Source organism: Tupaia chinensis, unplaced genomic scaffold (assembly GCF_000334495.1).
Source record: "Tupaia chinensis unplaced genomic scaffold, TupChi_1.0 Scaffold000048_1, whole genome shotgun sequence".
In the NCBI taxonomy this organism is placed as follows: domain Eukaryota; kingdom Metazoa; phylum Chordata; class Mammalia; order Scandentia; family Tupaiidae; genus Tupaia; species Tupaia belangeri.
The window spans coordinates 3,994,921-4,017,562 of NW_006159506.1; the positions used below are offsets into that span (position 1 = coordinate 3,994,921).

The 22,642-nt window shown below is 37.5% G+C and overlaps 1 protein-coding gene across 1 annotated transcript in view; it reads left to right on the forward strand.

Moving 5' to 3' along the window:
* LOC102470636 (uncharacterized) overlaps positions 1–22,642 on the forward strand; it is a 291,660-nt gene that overhangs the window by 29,328 nt on the left and 239,690 nt on the right. Inside the window, exon 6 of the mRNA XM_006141250.2 lies at positions 3,701–3,855. Within this exon, the coding sequence (XP_006141312.2) occupies positions 3,701–3,855 (155 nt within the window). The remainder of the gene's footprint in view (positions 1–3,700; positions 3,856–22,642) is intronic.

The following is a 22,642-nucleotide window of genomic DNA, read 5'->3' on the forward strand; positions in this document are numbered from 1 at the left end:
GAGAGAGAGAGAGAGAGAGAGAGAGAGAGAAAGGGAGAAAGCAAGCCACCAGGTTGGCCATGTGGGAGTCCAGTGCCTTAACCACCACACCACCTATCGGCCCCCTACTTCCCCATCTTGTTCTACTGGAGGGGCTATGATCAGCAAAGCAATGTAATTAAATAGAATGCCAGAGAAAATGATGCAGTCAAGAGACACAGCAAGCACAAGATATAAGAGGCTGCTATTGGCGTAACACCGATACTGGTTCACATCAGACATTTATAAGGAGAAATATATACTCAAATAATGATAAAAATAATCACCTGCCCTGTAGCTCAGCAGTTAAGGAATTCAGATCCAACATGACCAACGCTGGTTTGAGTCTCGGCCTTGGCAGCTGGAAGGACATACCAGGTGTGTATGTGTACGTGTTCAAAATCGTGACAGGATGGAGAAAAGGAGGAAGAGGGACAGTGGCGGGACCATATTCCATTGAGGATTCTTTTCTATCTCTCGCTGGTGGGCACATACACCCTCTGACAATTAAAACAGATAATTAAAAAGTATGGTATAGTTTATACGTAAACCAGTCTTTTTTTTTTTTTTTTTTAAATCACCCCCCGCCCCCCGCCCCAGGGGGGATGGTCACACTGCAATCCCTTTTCCTCCATTCTCCCCTCGGGTTCTTGGGCATGCACGCACATGCACCTGATGTGAGTTTAAGCCACTGAGTCCAGGACTCGAACTGCGTTCGACTATATGGGAATCCAGTGACATAGCCATTACGCCAACTGCTGGTCCCTGTAAACCAGTTTTGTAGTCATTTGCAATCAATACCACCTTTCATGTACTGTATGTGATTGTATGTGCTGTGATTTTATACGAATGACAGAGCAGGAGGTATGTTTACACCCGCATCACTCCAGACAGGTACATTGTGCTATGATGTTGGTTGGCTATGGCCTCACAAAGAGGCAGGGATTTTTCAGTCCCTTACAGTCTTATGGGACCACTTGTTGTATAGATAGTCTGTCATGGACTGAAATGTAGTTATGAAGCACAAGATGGCATAAATAGATTTATTTTAGGAAATTTACTCACATGATAGTGGGAATGGGTTAATCTGAAATCCTTAGGGCAGGTTGGCAGGCTGGAGAATCAGGCAAAATGATGTGAAATGCAAGCAGAAGTTGACATTGTAGTCTTGAGTCCAAATTCCACAGCACAGCAATCTTTTTTTTTTTTTAATATTATTTGGTTATTTATTTTAAATTTAAATTTATTTACTTATATTCGTTCACTGTACATCATTATAGCATACAAAATGAGATTTTCCATCCATACTACACTGTATATTGGCTCAATCAAGCACATCAACATACATGTTATCATCAACAAATGATTTTTAATTTCTTGTTTTCTGTATGTTTTGCTTTTGTTCCTCATCCTTGGTTCCTTACCTATTACCCTCTGTCATCTCCCACTCTCCTCCCACACTGTCTCTGGTATCCATGTTTGCTTTCTATACTGTTTTCACCCCACATTTTATTGAGTCACTAAAGATCTTAATTGATATAAATATTTTCATAGAAAGTACAGCTGTACATTTCCATGAACACAAGTCGAACTTTAGGCATAAGCCTCAATGAGTAGAATGAACATCCTATAAAGTAGCACCTATATATCTTATTGCAGTCATTGAATAGATATTTTTAATGCATTTTTTTAATTTCACGAAAAACAGTTGTTTTTCTGAAACTTTTCTTTTTTTAACTTAATTTACATTTATTCCCTAAGCATCATCACAGCATACAAAATGTGATTTCCCATCCAGAATACACTGCATACTGACTTAATCATGCATGTTATTATAAAAGATTTTCCATTTCTAGTTTCTAGTATTTTTTTAACCCCTATTTCTGACCCTCTGTATTTTCCCACCCTCTTCTTATACTATCTCTGGTGTCTACAGTTGTCTTCCATTCTTTCCCCCCTCCCACACACATTGCATTGACCAGTTTCTTAAATAATCTAACTACAGGACAGTAATCTGATAGTGAAATCTTTTATTTTTTTCTTTTTAAAGATTATTTATTTATTTCATGAGGCAGAGAGACAGAGGGATGGAGAAAAAGATAAGCATCCTCCACAAGGTGCCATGCGGCAATCCTTCCCTAAGCCCAGAAAGATCATGGACACATGCATGTGTACCAGGTGTGTACACGTTGACCTGGGAACCAAACCCTGATCTTCCATATGGTTCCAGCTTCACAGAGCTGTGTGCCAATGTTGTGCCACCATGGCTGGCCAGTGTTGCAGTCAAATCTATAGGGCAGGCCAATAGGCTGGAAACTCAACCTGGAGTTCTGTGTTGGGATCTCAAGACAGAATCCCTTCTTCTTGGGGAAACCTTAGACTTTACTTTTAAAGCCTTCAACTAATTGGATGAGGCCCATTATGAAGAGTAATCTTCTTTAGTCAATCTACTGGTTTAAATATTACTCACATCTAAAATGGACCTTCACAGTAACATCTACACTGATGCTTCACTAAACCACTGGGTCAAGCTGACACATAAAATTAACCATCACAAATGGTCATGCTTAACTCAGGTCTCTAGGTGCATAATCTAATTTGTGAGTCAGCACACACATCCCTTTTCGTGTTAGACGTTGAGTAGTGCACTTTTAATCTAGTTCCTTTCCATTCCGACATCTCTTTCCCCTTGAATCTTTTGAAATCATCCAACTCTTACATATTTACAGGAAGCACCTAATAGGTGCCTATGATAATTTGCAGACATGTAAACATCTCAGAGGCTTGATAGCATAGTCATGTAATTTATCAACCATTTTATCCAGAAAGATATTGCGGAAACCTGAAAAGTCTAGATTTGTGCAAAGTCATGGCAAACAGAGATGAAAGCCAGTGATCTTCTGAGCAAATAGCCCACTTCTCTTCTCAGTTCCCGCACCTTATTCCTATCTGCAAAAGAAGTTCTCTTTCATTAGTTCTTGTTAAATTCTAGGGTTGGAGACATGGGAAATTCCTTGTTATTTTCCAGCACTTTTTTTTTTTTGAGACTGGAAGTAGGAGGATTATTTTATATTTACAGCAAGCATCTGGCTAGATGAACAGACACATTTTGTAGATGATACTGTTCTCAGATGATGGAGAGACAAGTAAAGCACACATACCATTTATATAAGTGCTGACATTTCTATGCAAATAAACAAGGCAGCCCAGATAAAGTGCCTCTGTGTGTAAAAATGTTCTCAGGGATTCTAACTCAGGAAAATGAACCAAAGAGTTTCTCCTAAACCTTTTTACCACCCACACTAGTTTCAGCAGCATAGCAAAAAAAGAGTAGGATGAAGTAAAAAAAATATGTACTCACAGAAAAAGCACCATATCCACACTTCAGTAGAGATTTGTTTGGTGGGAAAAGGCTTTAATGTATAACTGTACTTTGTATACTTTATAAATATTATGAGATGAGCAAAGATTTATGTTGTTGTTGTTTTTTAAAATCTTAAAACTTCTGGGATCCAATCATTTCCTGGTACATTAAACAGAAAATAATTTGCTAAATTGTGGATTATGAAAAACCAAACTTTATCCCATATAGGAAAAAAAAATGTGGTTAGTTTTCTGTGTGATTAGCCAACATTTAAGTGACAAAGGCAAGTAGAATTTCATGTGATCTTGGGATAAACAGGTGAGAGAATCATGGAGGAGGCTGTGGATTCTGAAATGCCCATAAATTGTGAAATTCACAAAGGGCTTGATGAAGTAATCCAGTCTTACCCTGAGGAGTTTGAATGCCATGCTCAGAAGGATGTAATTCTGCTTGGGAGTTCTCCATTACAACAGGTAAGCTTTAAAAGTAGATCAGTAAATGTAAGATAATCTCTCTATCTTCTTTTTTTTTTTTATATGACAAGCTGAACTTGTCAGTCCTGAACATTAGTTACTGATTTTGTCTATCAGCAAACTTTTCCTAGAATACACCATTGAGGGCTTCATGGAGACTTCCTTTTTATTTTTCATAAATATTTTGCCAGGCAGGAGTTATACTTCTTATCAATATCCATTCTGGTCCTTGCAGAATTCAAGTTCACTTCTGGTTTTATTTTGTGTGGGAATGTTCATTTTTAGCATATGATGAAGCATCTATAACAAAACATGAAACTAGTATAAAAACACTTTGATAAAATTAAGAAACTACCTGGATTTGTTTGCACAAACATTGTATTACTATGTGGATGACTGTTTTTTGGGAGGAGAAGTCATCCCTCTTAAGTTATTTATCTCTAAGTACTGATTTATATGGTGACTAGGGTGATGGTTTCTTGTTCTAACAAAACAGGTACTTATTGTGGTGGACATGGAGTTATGAAAGAACTCAGGTTGCAAATAGAGATGTGACCCTTCACTAATGTTACTAGGGGGACTTGGCTGGGAATTGTCAGGTAAAAAGATGACTGAGAACACACCAGACCTGGAGATCCTGACAGTTGGATGTGTCCTTTGGAGAAAAAAAGAAACAAGGAAAAAACTTCAGTATGCATAGTGAACGAATACTTAGTAAACACAAGTCCCTGAGCATACCCGCTGGGACACCTTTTTAACCCTCTCCAGAGAGAGTACAGGGGATTTCCAAAAACTTGCTACGAAGTGAAATTAAAGTATGAGTTTATTTTGTTGCAAAAGAAAAAAAAAATCCAAGTATACTTTCTACATAATATGCATTTTCTACAAACTCTTTGAAGCCTCTTTGTAGGACACAGACAGATGAAGCATTTACCTTCTCATGTTTCAAAAGTACTGTGTGTGGCCATGTGCATGTATGTGCTCAGAGATGTGTGTGCGTGGGTCTACATACATAGTTTGCGTGTGGATGCCTGTGCGTATTTGAGTCTGTGTGTGTGTGAAAGCATGCATGCATGTGTATATGGTCATGTGTATGTGAGCGTGTGATGGAATGTGTCTGTCTATATAGTTATATGAGTGTGTGGATGCTTGTGAGGACTTGTGTGTTTGTGTGTGTGCATGCACACGAGAGTGTATGTGTATGTTGGGGTGGAGAGTATTACAGAGCCTGACAAAACTGTGCATCACTTACTTCCCAAAGACCAGGTGTGGAACTGATGACAAAATCCCCTCTGGAGTCCATGATGCTGATGCTTAGATGCTATCAGTCCTTCAGTTAGCAGGGGTGATGGTGAGGTCAGCGGTGATATATGACATCTGAAGCTATAGGGAACGTGAGCCAAGATGAGCGTGTGGGCTGATGTCAGTCTCCCCGTGCTCCCATGGACTTCCAGAAGTGCATGAAGGAGAGCTTCACAATTGGCTGAAGCCTCATGATGAAAGGAGGATCTGTGAGCCATGACATCTGGTCGCTAAGCGGACCTCTTTCAGTCCACACGAATAGTCCACGTGGCCCAGGTGGGTACAGTAACCATCCTGGAAAGGTGCTTTAGCCAGTGTTTCTGGTTAAAGGCAATTGAGGCAGCAGGCATCTCAGAGCATGATGAGATCAGGAGGAACCAAACCAAGAGCAGGGATGGATTAGAAGGGAAGTAGGAAGGAAGTGCTCTTGGAATCAGGCAAAAGGACCACATCTCCAGGTTGACGCAAATGGATGTTATGTTTATTTTTGTAGGCCAGTTTAGTCTCCTAAGTACATAAAGCTACTTTAGAACTATTTCTGTTGACTGTTTGTATCTCATAGACTATGGAAAGTTTGTAAGAAAGATATTACAAAATGACCTAGGTCTGAGAATTAGCCAGTAAAGAATAAAACTCATCAATGACATGCATGCTTTTTTACAAATTTGGTCCTGGAAGAAATTTGGAGAAACAATAATACATTGTTTTTCAAATAAATACTGCATTAAATGTAAAATGATTTCATGTTACACTTTAGCTACCAGAAGAATGTGTTTTCCTGAACATTTCAGATTATTTACTGTATTCTGCATACCTGTTCCTAATCAGTTGCAGATAACTAGGTTTTCCTCTGAATTTTAATTGTAAACAATCCATACTTTTAGCTTATTCAATTAGGAAACCATGCTTTAAGAATTTTTTCCTTTTTAATTTAAACTGCCAGAGGGCACATGCACTCACTAGAGGACACAGAGAAATGAGAGACAGAGAGAAAGAGAGAGAGAGGAGGAAAAAAGTAACATCCAATTGTCTATGATCACACAGCAATCCCTTCTTCTCCATTTCTTTACATGTTGGGATTTTGTGTGTCTGGAGTGTTTTACAAGCTGTGGGAGTAAGATTCAAACCTGTGTCAGCCATATGGGATCTTGCTCCTTTCACCACTAGGCTATGGGTCCAGCCTTTGTTTTGTTTTGTTTTTGATGACTCATGTGTAGTATGTTTTATGTTCTTTTTCTTTTTTTGAGAGAGATTTTTGCTATAGGGTGCATACACTCACTGGAGAGACAGAGAGATAGAAAGAGAGAAATCACCCCCACCCCCCCATCCCAAGAGGGGATGGCCACACCACAATCCCTTCTCCTCCAACCTCCTGTCAGGATCTTGGGCATACACATACATGTGCCCGGTGTGAGTTTTAAGCCACTGGGTCTGGGACTCGAACTGCAGTTGACTATATGGAAGTCCAGCAATGTAATCATTATGCTAGCTATTGGTTCCTCAAATTCTTTTTCTGTAAAAATAAGACTACAGTCGTGGCTTAAGCATGCTAGCTGTAACAAAGCATACTTCAGGAAAACATTTAGAAAACACAAGGCAGTGTGTATTGGCAATTGGCCCTACTTTTCTAAATTTGTTATAACTGCCTGAACGTTGACAATAGCCATGAATAAAATCTAGTGTTGTGAAGCAAGTGAAAGCCAAGTCTGAAATCTTATCCTTAAATATGAGGGAAAAAATGCAAAACTCATAAAAAATCCACCAATTAAAGATAGATTTCATGATACTTTGGCAGATTAATCAATATATTTTCTATAAGCCAGAAAGTTAAAGTCTACTCTGTGGTTCGTATAGAGAACTTTTTTAGAGAAAAATATTAGATTAAAAAAGAAATCTCTTGAGACATCTACATGAGCTAAGCTGCTGTGTTTTACTTTAGCATAATAGCTCACGTATTATCCCTTAACCATTACATTAAATATACATTGACAGAGAAGTTAAAAAGTATTGAATAAAACGATTCAATAAAAAAGAGAAAAAGAACAAGAGCACAAACATTATTTCATGATAAGAAATAAAAAGCAAGAATGCTTTTCCACATCTTCATTTGAGGAAAATTAGGACACTGTCTCCATCATGCTCTGTGTCTTTTCTGAGGTAGGCGCCAAACATGCCATATCGTTAGAGATGAGAAAAACAGTACTACAAAGTGCAACTATTATTTTACAAGTGAAAAGCTTTACAGAACCCTGAAATTTTTAAAAATTAAAATAATTTTTAACTTACTTCTCTGTTTTATTAAGTTTGCTGTCAGGCATGTGTGCTCATCAGAGCAGAGAGAGAGAGAGACGGAGAGTGAGAAAGCAAGTCACTAGGTCCAAGGCTCAAAAGGTGGTTGGCCATGTGGGAGTCGAGCCCATTAACCACAACACCACCTGCTGACCTTGGAATCTTGAAAATTTTAGCTGAACCTTTTAACACTTGGTTAAGTCTATACAAGACTTAAAAGTGTATTTATTTATTCCATGAGAGAGAGAGAAAGACCGGCACCTGCAACAGAGTCTTCATGCCACGATCTTCTCAGTCAGTCCAGATCACAAGAACACACATGCGTTTGATGTGTTCAGGGATGTTCTGGATCCTAACTCAGGATCTTTCCCTGTGGGTCTGGTTGCGTAACCACCATGACATTACCTGACCCCAGTACACAAGGTAATTTTGCAGTCTAACTTACGGTGCTCATATTTTTCCACATTTAGCTTTTTCTTTCTCTTTTTCTTCCTTCCTTCCTTCCTTCCTTCCTTCCTTCCTTCCTTCCTTCCTTCCTTCCTTCCTTCCTTCCTTCCTTCCTCCTTCCCTTCCTTCTTTGTTCCTCCCTCCCTCTTTCTTTCTTTCTTTCTTTCTTTCTTTCTTTCTTTCTTTCTTTCTTCCTTTCTTTCTTTCTCTTTCTTTCTCTTTCTCCCTTTCCTTTCTTCTTTCCTTTTTTCTCTTTCTTCTGAGAGATTTTTGCTATAGGGCACGTGCACTTCCTAGAGAAGCAGAGAGAAACAGAGACAGAAAGCGGCAAGTCACGTCCCAGGAGGGATGGGCATGCTGCAATCTCCTCTTCATTCTTCTCTTGGGATTTTGGTCTCTCTCTCTCTCTCTCTCACACACACACACACACACACACACACACACACACATGAACACAGACCAGGTGTGAGTTTTAAGCCACTGGGAATTTGAACCATGGTCAGCTACATGGGAATTCATCAACATAACCGTTACACTATTTGCTGGTGCAATGTTTGTTATTTTATTTACTTATTTTAAAATTCCTCATCATCTACTGCTTGGCATACTTTTTGAACTTTCCAGAATGTTAAGGAGATATTCAAATAGAGGCATTCTTCTCTAAGCCAGCCAGAATCTAAGGAGAATCAGGGTACCATCTAGATTGAAAAGCACATTTGAATGACTTGGTTTTGCTCTGAGAATCAGTTACAATGATTTATTTGCTTAGTGACAAGTCACGTTTTATAAGCACCTCTAAGAGAAACATTTTTCTCCTTCCCATTTGAAATGCAAAAAAAATAAAATAAATAAATAAAAGAAAGCTATCCATTTTTCTTGGACCAGAAGAACCAATATAATTAAAATGTCGACTCTACAGGGCAATAAGTGGCATGATGGTTAGGGTATTGGACTCCCACATGACTGAGTGCAGTTCAAGTCCCAGACCTGGAGGCTTGAAAATCATGCTGGATGCATATGTGTGCACACAAAATCTCAGGAAAAGAGTGGAAGAGAAGGGATTTTGGTGTGGCCATCTTCCCCCTTACCTGGTGGGAGGAGCAGTGATTTTTCACTTTTCTCCTCACTGTCTTTCTCTGTCTCTATGGTGAGCATACATATCCTATGGCAAAAACCTTAAGAAAATAAATTCTACCCAAATTATTTACTAATTCAAAGCAAATCCAATAAAACTAATAGAGACATTCTTCACAGAAATAGAAAAAAAATTGTAAATTTTTTCTGGAATCATAAAAGGTCCTGTATGGCCATAGTAGTACTATGTAAATAAAGTAGGGGGGATTACCAAATCTCAAAATAGATTCAAAACTATAATAATCAAAAGAGTATGGTATTGGCACATAACAGACTCATGGACCAATTGAACAGAACAGAAAATCGAGACATAAACCCCCAAACATATATACAGCCAATTGGTTTTTGTTTTGTTCTTTTTTTTTTTTTTTAAATAAGGGAGATTTTTGCTATAGGTCATGTGAGTTCACTGGACAGACAGAGAGACAGAAAGTGAAAAATCACCCCCCACACCACAATCCCTTCTCCTCCATTCTCCTCTTGAGATTTTGGGCATACATGCACATATATGTCCAGGACTCAAACTGTGGTAAACTATGTGGGAGTCCAGAGACATAATCGTTAAGTATCCACTGGTGGCCAGCCAATTGATTTTTGACAATGAACACTTGACAATGCAACGGAGAAAAGAGTCTTTCAACAAATGGTGCTGGGAGAACTGGATAGCCATCTGCAGAAAAATGTAACTGGACCTCTATTTTCCACCATTAACAAAAAACAACTCAAAATGGATTAAAAATTTAATGTAAAACTTCAAATTATAAAATTACTAATAGAAAGCATGGGGATTAATTCTTGAAGACATTGGAGACTTTTATTTTTATTTATTTTTGCTTTAGGCCAAAAAAAGAGTAATCTTTGGAGTGATTTGGACATATGGTAATACTTTCTTCTCCATTCCCCTCTTGGGATTTTGGGCTTGCATGCATACATGCCCAGCATATTTTCCAAGTCACTGGGTCTTAAAACAGGCAATAAGCCATGTGGGATACAGCTGCCTTCACCACCACATCACCTGGCTGGCCTAGAATGGATTTCTAAAACAAGATCATAAAAATGTAGACAACTATCCCCAAAATAAACAGACAGGATTATATCAAGCTAAAAGGCTTCTGCAATACAAAGGAAACAATAAATAGTGTGAAGAGATAACCTACAGAGTGGGAGAAAATATTTGCAGACTATACATCATATTTTGGATTGACCAGAATATACAGGGAACTCAAGGAGTTCAACCACAGAAAAACAAATAATTCAATTAAAAAATGGGAAAATGAGCTACAGAGACAACTCTCCAAAGAAGACACATGAAAGGCCATCAAGCATATGGAAAAAAATGTTCATTGTCTCTTATCATAAAAGAAATGCAAATCAAAGCCTCAATGAGGTATTACTTAATGCCAGTCAGAATGACTATAAGCGAAAGGTAAGAATGGCAAGTGCCAGAAGCCTCTGGTGAAAAAGGAACTCTGCTGCACTGTGCTGGTAAGTAAGCACAGCCACTGTGGAAAACTATATGGAGGTCCCTCTAAAATTTACAGAGAGGATTACCAAACAACCCGGTAATCCTACTTCTTGGTATTTACCAACGGACAGAAGAACACTGTCTTTCTGACTTGCACGTCCATGACTACTGCAGCATTATTCACAATTGCTAAGACTTGGAATCAATCTAAGTGCCCAACAACTTATGACAAGATTAAAAAAAATGTAACACATATACACAATGGACTACCGTTCAGTCATAAAGAACAGCAAGACTCTGTCACTTGATACAAAGTGGATGATTCTAGAAGATTTAATGGCAAGTGAAATAAGCCAGGCTATAAAAGACAAACACAGTATGTCCCAGCCCAATTCATGCCATATGTCTGCACTTTATGACAGAATCTGAAAGACCCAAAGACATACAGTAGTGAAACAAGCATAGATATCCCAGACTGGGGGCGGGGGGATGAAAAATAAAGAGTAGGAGGGAAGGGCTCAACAAAAAAGTATTTAACACACAGGAATGTAAGGTTCTTTGTTGCAAATGAAGAATAGAGCAATATCCTTGATTTGATTATCACACACTGAATGCATGCTTTGAAAAACCATATTATATGCCATAAAAGTGTATGACAATTAAATGTAAATTTAAAAAATAGAAACATGTATTTTCTTTCAAGAGGCTAGCAGCTACCACACAGAGAGAACCTACAGAAAAGAAGCCTAATTCAGATGCAAGCAGACCTGAAAATAAGAGACAATCTGGTGCCCGATGACATCATCTGGATCTCTGGGTTGAGCTATATTTGAACCTAAACTTTCCCTGGGCATTTCAGATATATGAGATGATAAGTTTCCCTAATTCATTCATTCATTTAACAAATATTATTTGAAAGTCTATTGTGTGCTAACACATTACACTAGAATACATCATACAACACTACTTTGTTACTTAATATGATGTAAGCTAGGTTTCTTCACTTATAAGTGAAACATCCCTAGTCAATATAGACTTCTTGTTGCTTAAAGATCAACTATAACAGATATCATTACATAAATGTTCTTTGAGATCTCCTATTTTGCCAGTAAGCTGAACTTACTCCTCCACAGCATTTGAAATACAAATGTAGAGATTTGTATTTATATTTGAAAACATGAATTAAAAATTTACTAACATCATCAACTTACCTACGATTGAGTTCCTACCTCACATACATCATTCTACTTAAAAAAAAAAATCTTGCTTTGGTTTGTCTAATAGCCCTATCTGTTTTTCAAGCTTTGAACTCCTTGAAGTTAGGTACTCTTGAGCATCTCTTTTCTGTGTCTTCCCACCCATCAACCTACCTGAAGTTCAATCATGGCTATTTAAGTATTTATTAAATAAGTATTTGACACATAACACACTAGATGAAGGAATAAATGCAAAAAAAATGTGAACCATTCATCTTCATACTTATGTCATTGCAAGGTAATAAATCTACTTATAACTTTCACACGTGAAAACTAAATGAAGTGAACCACTGGTCTCTGTATTGTTATTATGGCATTGTTGGTGCTGGTTTTGTATCAACCCAGGCTGCCATACAAAATGCAATAGACTGGGGTGCTTAGCTAGTAGTCTTGAGGCTGGAAGTCCAAGATCATGGTGGCAAGCATGGTTGGTTTCTGGTGAGGGCCATCTTTCTATCTTGTAGATAACTGCCTTCTCACTATGTCCTCACATCGTGTGGAGAGAGAGAAATCTATTGGTTGTCTCTTTCTATAAAGGCATAAGCCCCCCCCCCCATGACCTCATTAAACCATAATTACTTCCCAAAAAACCCATTTTCAGATCTCATCTCATTGGGAGTTAGGGCTTCAGCATATGCATTTGAGGGGAACACAATTCAATCCCTAGCACCATTTCTTAAAAAGCACTAGATTTTCATGAAAACTTTTCTACCTACATCTTAGCTCATGAAAAATTCATTTACCCTGAGTACTGAAGAATGTACTTGTTTCACAAATGTTTCAGCTGAAGTGCTTCTAGTAGCTGAGTGCTTTGTTTATTTTAGAATAGGGCTTTGGATAGAAAAGAGGCCTGAGGCTGAGAAAGAACACTGCTCAGAGACAGGTGGACTGCCAAGACCCCGAGAAGTTGCATTCCTTCTTGCTATCAGAGACCCAAAGTGCTTCTTACTATTCCTGGAAGAAAATTTTGACATGCACTTTTAGGAAGGACAAAGTAAAATAAAATTGCTTATTTCAGTGCTAATATTTATAAAGTTTTCTTCAATCATTTGAAACTGGATTTGTACCATAATGATTCTGTACCATTTATCAATTTGGAGAAGGTGAAATTTTTTCAAACGTGAACTGAATATGTACCATGGTTCTGCTTAGATTGCTCATCTTGAGTGTTCAATGTGTCAGGGTATATAATGGTATAATGGAACATAGTTCAAGAAGAAACAGACAATAAATTTATATTTGTGATTAAAAAATTCCAGTAAAACCAACAATTTGATTCAGCTTCTCTAAATAAAAATTTGGGTTACTAGTATTTCCAAAGAAAAGTGAGGTGAAATTTTATGTTTTATGTGTGTGTGTGTGTGTGTGTGTGTGTGTGTGTGTGTGGTGTGTATGTAGTCAGGGACATTCTTAGTCAAATTGCTTAAGGATCATTAAAATGTAAAAGGAATTATTTGTGAAAACATTCCTAATGAGAATATTTTGATATAGCATCCTTGTTACCAAGACCGTGGCAATGTAGAATCTGCACAAATCCAAGGAAATCTGTCAGTGTGTTTAATTCTCTAAACTCAGGATGTCAAGTATGTTTACAAAGATTTCTATACTACAGGACATTCCATTTTCAATATGCCACATAACACCAATTAATATTCACAAGAATTATATCTGAATATGGAGTGAAACAGTATTAGTAACATTCATTTCCTATTTTTTTCTCCAATAATGTATTACTGACCACAATGTTCATTAGTGGTACAATAAAAAGGAACTATTGGTAAATAATAACAACTCTTTGTAGTTATACAGTGCCTTTGATCAGAGCAGCTCACAGCTTTTGCAACTCATTAATCTTTGAAATACCTCAGTGAAGTACAACAGCATCAAAGATTATGACCCTCATTTTGTAAACAGAGAAACTGAGGTATTTGCTAGAAACTCTCCCTAGGTCACTCAGTGATTTGATGACAGGATCAGGGATGTAATATAAGCCAGAGATAATTAGGGCAATGACAAACAGTGCCCAACAGAAATCAGTAGCTTCTGAAAAATTGTTGAGAAATTTTATGTCATGATGAGAAAAAACATTATTTAAAAAAATAATTTTCATTTAGTTTTTATTTGAATTATTTTTTCCATTTAGCAGTAAGAGCAGCCTACAATATCCAATTAAGATCACTTAATATTGGGTCATTTCCATGACAACTTCTTTTTTTGTATTTTTTTCCATATGAAGAAATGGTATAGATTTCCTATGAAATAAATTAGTTACTAAGGAAAAGGACAAAAACAATTATATTATCATATGTATAAATGTCCACTTCAACATATGTTTAGTCAATTAAATATAAGTCCACCCCTTCATCCATTGATTTTGAAGAATATTGTAAGAAAGGCATTGAATTCTACTTCATTACAATTTTCATAGGAATAGAAGTTAATAACATAGGCCTCACATCCTCCTCCTTGTCATTATTATTTTGCAAAATCCAACTCAATTCTAGTTAGAAATGACACTTAGAAGAAAGTAAATCACAATTTTTTTGAAAACAAGTATGAAAAGAAATAACTTTTTATGTTGTTTATTAGAGTAAAAATTTACTGAGTTCAGTGGGTGGCATGGTGTTTAAAGTGCTGGACTCCCACATAACTGACTGTAGTTCAAGCCCTGAACCCAGCAGCTTGAGATTCATGTCAGGTATATATGTGTGCATGCCCAAAATCTTGGGAGAAGAATGGAGAAAAAGGGATTGTAGTGTGGTGATCCTCCTTGAGTGACTTCTCATTTTCCCCCTCTGTCTCTCTCCTGTGAGCTCACATACCCTATGGCAAAAAACTTTTAAAAAAAAGAATAGAAATTTATCTTTTTCATGATTATTTTTCATCACTCCTTTACTCTGTTTTGGTTACTTAACTTTTTTTTTTCTTTTTTTGGAGAGGTTTTTGCTATAGGATGCGTGCACTCGCCAGACAGACAGAGACAGAGAGACAGAAAGTGAGAAATCATCCCCCAGGGGGGATGGCCATGCCGCAATCCCGTCTCCTCCATTCTCCTCTCAGGATCTTGGGCATGCGCGTACATGTGCCCGGCGTGAGTTTTAAGCTACCGGGTCCAGGACACGAACCACGGGCTACTATGTGGGAGTCCAGCAACATAGCCATTATGCTAACTGCTAGTCCCGATTACTTAACTTTTAAAAGGCATTTGCCTTGGGCCTTCTCTAAGTGCTCTATTCTTAGTTTTTGAGAATACAGAAAATAATGTATGAGCACATTTTTTTCAGGGCACCTACAGTAAACAGTGCCATGGTGTGTCAGCTTCTCAAATTCTAGCGAATCATTATTTCCCACTATGATAAGTGACTAGATAGATAATAGATATTTATATTGGGTTGTCAGGAAAGTCAAGATACATTTTTTTTTTTTTTTTTTAGAGATTTTTGCTATAGGGTTCATGTGCTTACTAGAGAGACAAAAAGCAAGACATCCATCCCCTGGGGGGGGGGGGTTGACCATGCCACAATCCCTATTCCTTCATTCTTCTCTCAGGATTTTGGGTGCACACACACACACACACACACACACACATGCACTCAGTGTGAGTTTCAAGCCACTGAGTCCAGGACTCGAACCATGGTCAACTACGTAGGAGTCAAGCGACAAAACCATGACACCATCTGCTGATCCTATGATATATTTCTGCAAAGAAAAACAGAAAAATATGCCATGATTTTCCCAAAGACCTACTATATTGAATTTACTTGAACTTAAATATATCAAGTACCTATCATGTGCTAGACATTGAACAGTAATTTTCAAGTTAGTCAATTAATTTTTGTGGAAAACCATGGGTGATAGGCATGATGATCCCCACATTTTAGATGACAAGTTGAAGTTGGGAGGTTGTCAATCTCCTTGTTGTGTCACACAGAATTCCTAGGTGCTCCTTATCATTTATCTCATTCCTAGGAGTTCCATTCATCCCATATTTTTGGGAGTTCCATACTGTGGCTCTGTTATAGGTCTCATCACATGAATCCACTTTTCGATCTCTCTATCTGTGAATTCTTTCAAAATTCCTCATAGTTTTCCTCTAGAGTCACTAAAACTCAAGTCTCACATTTGAGAGAATGGACGAAAATATATTTAAACAGCATGCCGTTCAAATTATTTTTTAAAAAGCAATTTTCTACTGTAGATTTAGAACCAACAGATCTATTTTATCTAGCATAATTTCTGATTAACTAATTTAATCTGTACAAAATCACATAAGCAAACCTCAAACAAGCCTCCATCAATTTTTCGCCTTTGGATGTAACATCATATTTTCGAAATGAACCAAATAGAGTAATTAGCCCCCAGGCGAAGCAAAAATGACTCTAACAGCCATCTCCCACACATTCCTTCGGTGGAAAGATTGAAAATGAATACACGAATACGGCAACCCACGGGTTAAGGCTCTGCATGTGCCCTATTAAGTAAGAGTTTGGTGCATTAATACACAAGGTTACATTACCAGAGAAGTTCAGAAAGAGAAGAGAATGATGCCCTCCCTTTAGGCCGCCATAAGCTCTTTTGTGATGGCCATATGATTTCCAGCAATACTTGGCTGCCTGTCGCAGCATAGAGAGATATTTTATTTTTCAGTTTTTTCATTATTTCAGGTTTTGCTTGGTTTCAATTTCTTTCTTTCTTTTTCTTTCTTTCCTTTTTTTTTTTTTTTTGGTTTCATTTTCTTTAGTTGCAGCAGCAAATATCCTAGTTGTGGTTGCTGGGAGTCAACACTTTTGTTTGCAAATGGAGCCATGATCTATGGGATGAAGCCCCTACCTCTAAATGTTAAGAACAATTAGTTGTGGGACCCAAAGCTCTTACCAGTTTCCTATGACCTTGGCCAAATGTGAAAGCAATCTGGGCCTTGATTTTCATATTTGCATACAGGGCAAAATTGGGTCCTCTCTAAGGCTCTTTTTACATCTGAAATTCAAAGATATTACATTATTTAAATACAATAGTTATTAAAGGATAGAGTGTAACACCCAAATTCATAATGTGGGCAACAGGATTCTTTTTCTAGTGGGGATTTCCTTCTTCATGGGTGAATTGTGCTTTACGTCAGTATTTCTAACATTTTTTGAGTATTAAAACCACCTGGTATGTGTGAGAAGGTGTGGTTTCTGATTGGTGTGGTTTGGGGTGCAATAGGAATCTGTTTGAAATAATTGTTCCAGATGATTTGGATGCAACTTACCCTTTGGTAGTGTTTAGAAGAAGTACTTAGGGTTAAGCTGCGGTGCTCAAAACATTTTTTTACAGTATCAGGACAGTCTTTCTTGCTCTCATAGACGGTCACTACTGCACAGATACACAGTCTAAGAAAGGACCTTGCCAGTGTAGGAGGTGACAGAGTGATCAACATAAAAATTCTTAGAGCAGGGGCCAGCAGGTGGCATGGTGGTTGTGTAGAACTTCCACATGGTCCACCATAATTCGAGGCCTGGACGTGGTGCCTTGAAAAATCATGCTGGGCCCATTTTTGTGCATGCCCCAAATCCCTAGTGGAGAATGGAGGAAAAGAAACTGTGGGGTGGCCATCCCTCCCTGGAGGGTGATTTCTCACTCTCCCTCTCTCTGCCTCTCTCTTGTGAGTGCATGCATCCTATGCCAAACCCTAAAGATTAATACTGGAGGTATGTAGTTTCAACAGTCATGTAAGTGATTCTCAAAAGGCTCTTTGGTAGCAGTGTGTTCCAGTGGCAGAGGGCATTTTTGGAAGGGAGTTTGACACGTTACACAGTTAAAAACTGCTAATTAAAAAAATATGATTGGGTTGGCTCTATGGTACAGTGCTGTTCAAGAGAAGCCAGATCCTGCATGGCAACTGCAGTTTGAATCCCAGGCCCGGTCAGCTGGAAACATGTACAAATACCCAGGATTCAGTGGGGTGGAGGCCTGGAGGAAGGAGATTGTGGTATGACCAGACCATGTAGGGGATGCTTCTCTCTCTCTCTCTCTCCCCCCCTCTCTCTTTCTCTCTCTCTTATTCTCACATACATGCACATGCACTTTATCACAGAGAAAAATAATGAGAAATATATAAAATATATGATCACCTATATAAAGCATTGTATAATACACTTAAAATAATTTTGACTCAATATGTGCCAAGAGTCTTCAAAAAGTTTGTGGAGAATGGAATTCTGTTAACATTGTAAAGCACTCATTAAGAACAAGGAAAATCAAAGAACCTTTTCTCCATGGAAGATTTATCCCTTATCTTTGTTTATTTATTGGACAGAAAGTGTGTGCACTCATCAGAAACAGGGAGAGAGAAAGAGGGAAAGGGAGAAAGCAACCGTCCATAGGACGTGGTCTTGTCCTCTTTCTTCATTTCTCCCTCTTGTTGCGATTTTAAATGGCTACACATGCACATGTGCAGGGCGTGTTTTATAAGCTGCTAGGGCCAGAATTTGAACCATGGTTCTCTGTGTGGGATTTGACTCCCTTTAACTAGGATCCCATGGGGCCAGCCCAGATTATCTCTGATCTTAAAGGAGTTCATCCTTTCACCCTCTTGGTAATAACTCTCCACCACTCTGCAAATTCATCATGTCCTAATTTACCATTCAAAGTCAAAAGAAGGGCTAAGTACTAAGTTGGTTCTTTTTTTCTTATCTTCACAGTCTTGATGAGAACTTTATATATGTATTTTTTCTGTTAGTTATGTTCTATTTAATTACTTTCTGCCTTTGTCATTGTTTTCTGTTGCTGTGTAACACCTTGCATATGGAATAAACTAACCACCTTGAATTTACTTTGAATGTTGAGACCAGTGATGCCACAGACACACACCAAGAGGGTTTGGAAATTTTTATTATTCACATAATGAAGCTTTCTGGGGAAAGACAAGCTCACATTTCATATATAGAAATGTCTTGAAAGAGTAGGGAGTGAATACTGACTTGACTCTTTTTGTGATTAGGAGATGGGTGAAGTTTCCCACTTACGTTAGGCGTTTGCATGGGATGAACTTCCCACTGGCCCTCAGGGAAAGGACTACCTGGGTTTTCTTATTAGTTTGGTTACCTTTGTGTGGTAGGGATGAAGGGATGAGTGGATGTGAAAGTTGTAGAGGGTCACAAATAAAAAACAGAGTCAGATTATTTTTTATACCAACTTTCTCCTTACTTTGAGGTTACTTTGATTTTCTTTTTGATATTCAAGATAAACTGTTGATTTAATATTTCCTTCCACCCATGATCTAGACTTGTAAAGCTACAAATGTTCTTCTCAGTACTTCTTTGCTGCATTCTACCAATTTAGATAGATTGTGCTTTAGTTAACATTTTTTTTTACATTTTTTGACCCTTTGGTTTTTTTTAGATGTATGCTATTTAATTTTTAACTATTTGGGGAATTTTTCTAGACCTCTTGTTACTGATTTCTAACTTAACATATTTCTGATCACATCTCTGATCCTTTCCATACCCATATCGTTTCTCCTCAAACAACAGAACTTCATTTAGTATTGTCTGGTTAAAATGTTTTTAATTTTATTTTCATTTTGAACGATATTTTTGCGAAGTGTAGAACTGAAACTTGAACTCTTTTACGGCAGCACTTTAAACATATTACATAGTCTTCTGGCTTCCATATCTCACTCATAAAGCTGGCTGCCATTCTTATAGTTTTATCTCATATGAAATCCTGTCAATGATAGACATTCATGGATTCTGTATTTGCAGATTTAGCTACTTGTTGAAACTTATCTTTAATCTTTAAATCAATAATTGTGGTCTTTTGTTGTCATTCATGGACATGCACAAAGTGGTAAATCTGTCAGTTTCCTGATGGGCAGGTTACCAGGAGATGCAGGTTACCAGCAGTAGCTATGCTCCTCCTTCTTACCAGCTCTCCTTGTGAATCAGGGGCCTCTTTTGGTCTACATAGTTTCAATATTTTTTGCACTTTTGTGTTCTTTGTTGTTAATTTCTTTTTCTTCCCCCCCGCCCCATGGGACCCTTATAACTTGACAGAGAGAGAGACAGGAAGCAAGAAATCACCCTCAGGCAGATGACTATGCCATAATCCTTTCTCCTCCACTCTCCTCTTGAGATTTTGGGCATGCATACACACATGCCTTGCATGTATTTCAGGTTGCTGGGTCAGGACTTGAATGTGGAGTTGGCCATTTGGGAGTCCAGTGCCTTAACCACCATGCTACTTGCTTGCCTGTGGGGTAACTGGTTTTTAATGCTGATGAGACCTGTTTGTTTTATAAGGGTGTTGACAAATACATACAGATACATTTATATGACATGAATATCATTTCCTTTGGTGAAAATGCTGTACCAATGGTTTGCAGGAATCAAAGGCTGTACTTCCTCTAAAAGAAATAGTTCTATATTAACTGATTTAAAGTCTGCAGTGACTTTATAGAATTGAACTACAGGGTATGAGCAGTGGTAAAATGCAACGTTCTCCAATGCTGACTTACATGGGAATGTCCTGGGCTCTCACCAAGAGACCTCCCTGAGTATGCTGAGTGCACATGTGTGCATGATCTGGATTGGAGATGACTTTCAGCATTAAAACTCTGTTGGGAGTGCTATCTCTCTGTCTCTTTATCTCTTTGTATTTCTCTCTCCCTCATGGAGAAATAAACAACAATAAACTTTTTAGAAAGGAGAACATAACTATCACTAGTAACAAGGATCAACTACACAAGGTGACTTCAAAACACTCATGGAAAAATGGAATTAAAGTATGAGTATAAAAATATTTTGAAATCCACTCATAACTTTTTTTAATAATATGTGTTTTTTATGAACTTGTTGAAGACCCTTCATATGTTTTCTGATCTGGATGCTTTCAATATTTTTCTCTTCTTTTGATTTTTATCATTTTGTGTCTGATGCTCCTTAGGTTTCATTACTTTTTAATTTTTTCTCAAGTTAATCCATGAGATGTGCTGAATTTCTTGGTCTGTGTTTTCTGCCTTTTATTAATTATGCAAAAGTTTCAGTCGTTACCGTCTCAAATATTTCTTTCACCCCCATTCGTTCTTATCCTTCTGGGACTTCTCTCTGAACATTGTTATCCCTTAGCCAGAACTAGCCCAGAAGAAACAGGGGAACTGTTAGTGACAGAACAGTTCATTCATTCATTCATTCATTCACAGCACTGTACTCATTTCACTAGCTAAAAATGAGGAAAAATAATAGAGCAACAAGAAAAGTACATTGATATAGAAAAGAAAAATAAATGAGCCTCATATTGCCATGATTTTACAGATCACCATAATGATATAATTAAATCGTTCATAAATATTTATTATTTACTGAGGGCCATGACCTACTCTAAGTAATTTATATGTTTAAACTGATTCATTGTTCACATTATTAGATAGGTAAATATTATCAATCACACATTACCAATGAGATATCTAAGGCTCAGAGACATTATGCAAGTTGCCTTAGGTCAACAACTAGTAAGAACAGACTGATTTTCAACCAAATTGACCTAATTCTGGTACCCACACTGAGGAACAACAGAACTAACCTCAGCTAGTAGCTGGAAAAAAGTAAGGATGAAATAAATTTCTACGGAGGTAAGAACAGTAGGACATGTGATAAACTAAAATCTCTACCAAGTGATATTTCTGGCAGTTTAACAAATGGAGATTAATGAGGTGAAAAATCGGAAAGATTGTTTTAAATGTTAATGTACTTTGTGTCCCAAAAGGATGGTCAATATGGTCGAATTAATTATTTCTGGAAAAAGAGTACAAATATGGACATTCCATTTTCCATGATTCTATAGTTCTAAATCAAATGAGATTATCACATGGGGAATTAAAACCAAAGGAATGTATTGCACTGCATTTTGCAACCTAATTTTGTTCTAATGCCATTCGTTGAGATTATTCAAGTACACATGGCCAAAGTAGGTAAAGCTAAGGAAATATGAGGGTTGACAGAAAAAGAGGACATACTGTAAGTCAATGATTGGCCATTTATAATTATATCCATTGGAAGAAAACTTTGCTCAATGGCCTGGAGAAATAAATTAAGGGTAGTTTGTCAATTTTTGGGGGGAATGCAAAATATATACTAAAGTTTCAGAAGATTTATTTTTTCTATTTTTTAAATAAAATAAATGGTGAAAGCTTAGAATTAGACATGTAGAACCCAGGGTGAAATGAAAAAAAGCAGAAATATAAATGGTCTTCAAAAAGATCACAGAAAATGTGTATTATTAAAAACTTATGCATGGATTTACTTTTTTGGTGAAGGCTCATCAAAGAGACAGAGAGAGACAGAGAGACAGAAAGTGAGAAATTACCTCCCCAGGGATTGAACACACCACCATTCCTTCTCCATTCTCCTCTTGGGATTTGGGGCATGCATGCACATTTATCCAGCATGAGTCTGAAACTGCCAGATTGGGACTTGTACCATGGTTGACCATGTGGGAGTCCAGAGACATAACCATTATGCCATCTACTGGTCCTCCCATCTATGATTTTTAATTTTTTTCTTAATTTTTACATTCAATCACTGTATATCTTTGCAACACTGAAAATGAATTTTCCCGCCATGAATATCCTCTATTATTCCAGTCAAAGAAATTATCGTACACATTGTCATTAGACTATTTTTATTCCTCTGTTTATCTTACTCCATGTTTTAGTTCTATTGTTTTGCTTAAAACTCTCTATACTTGAAGTTGTTCAACGACTCTCTGTTCTATGATAAAACTCTCAGACCTGTGAAATATAGGTTGGGCTGCTGACTCACTAGACCTTGATGCATATCAATTTCCTTTTTGGAAGAATTCTAATGAACTATTAATATAACATACTAGGGAAGCCTTAAGAAGAATAGCCTCAATG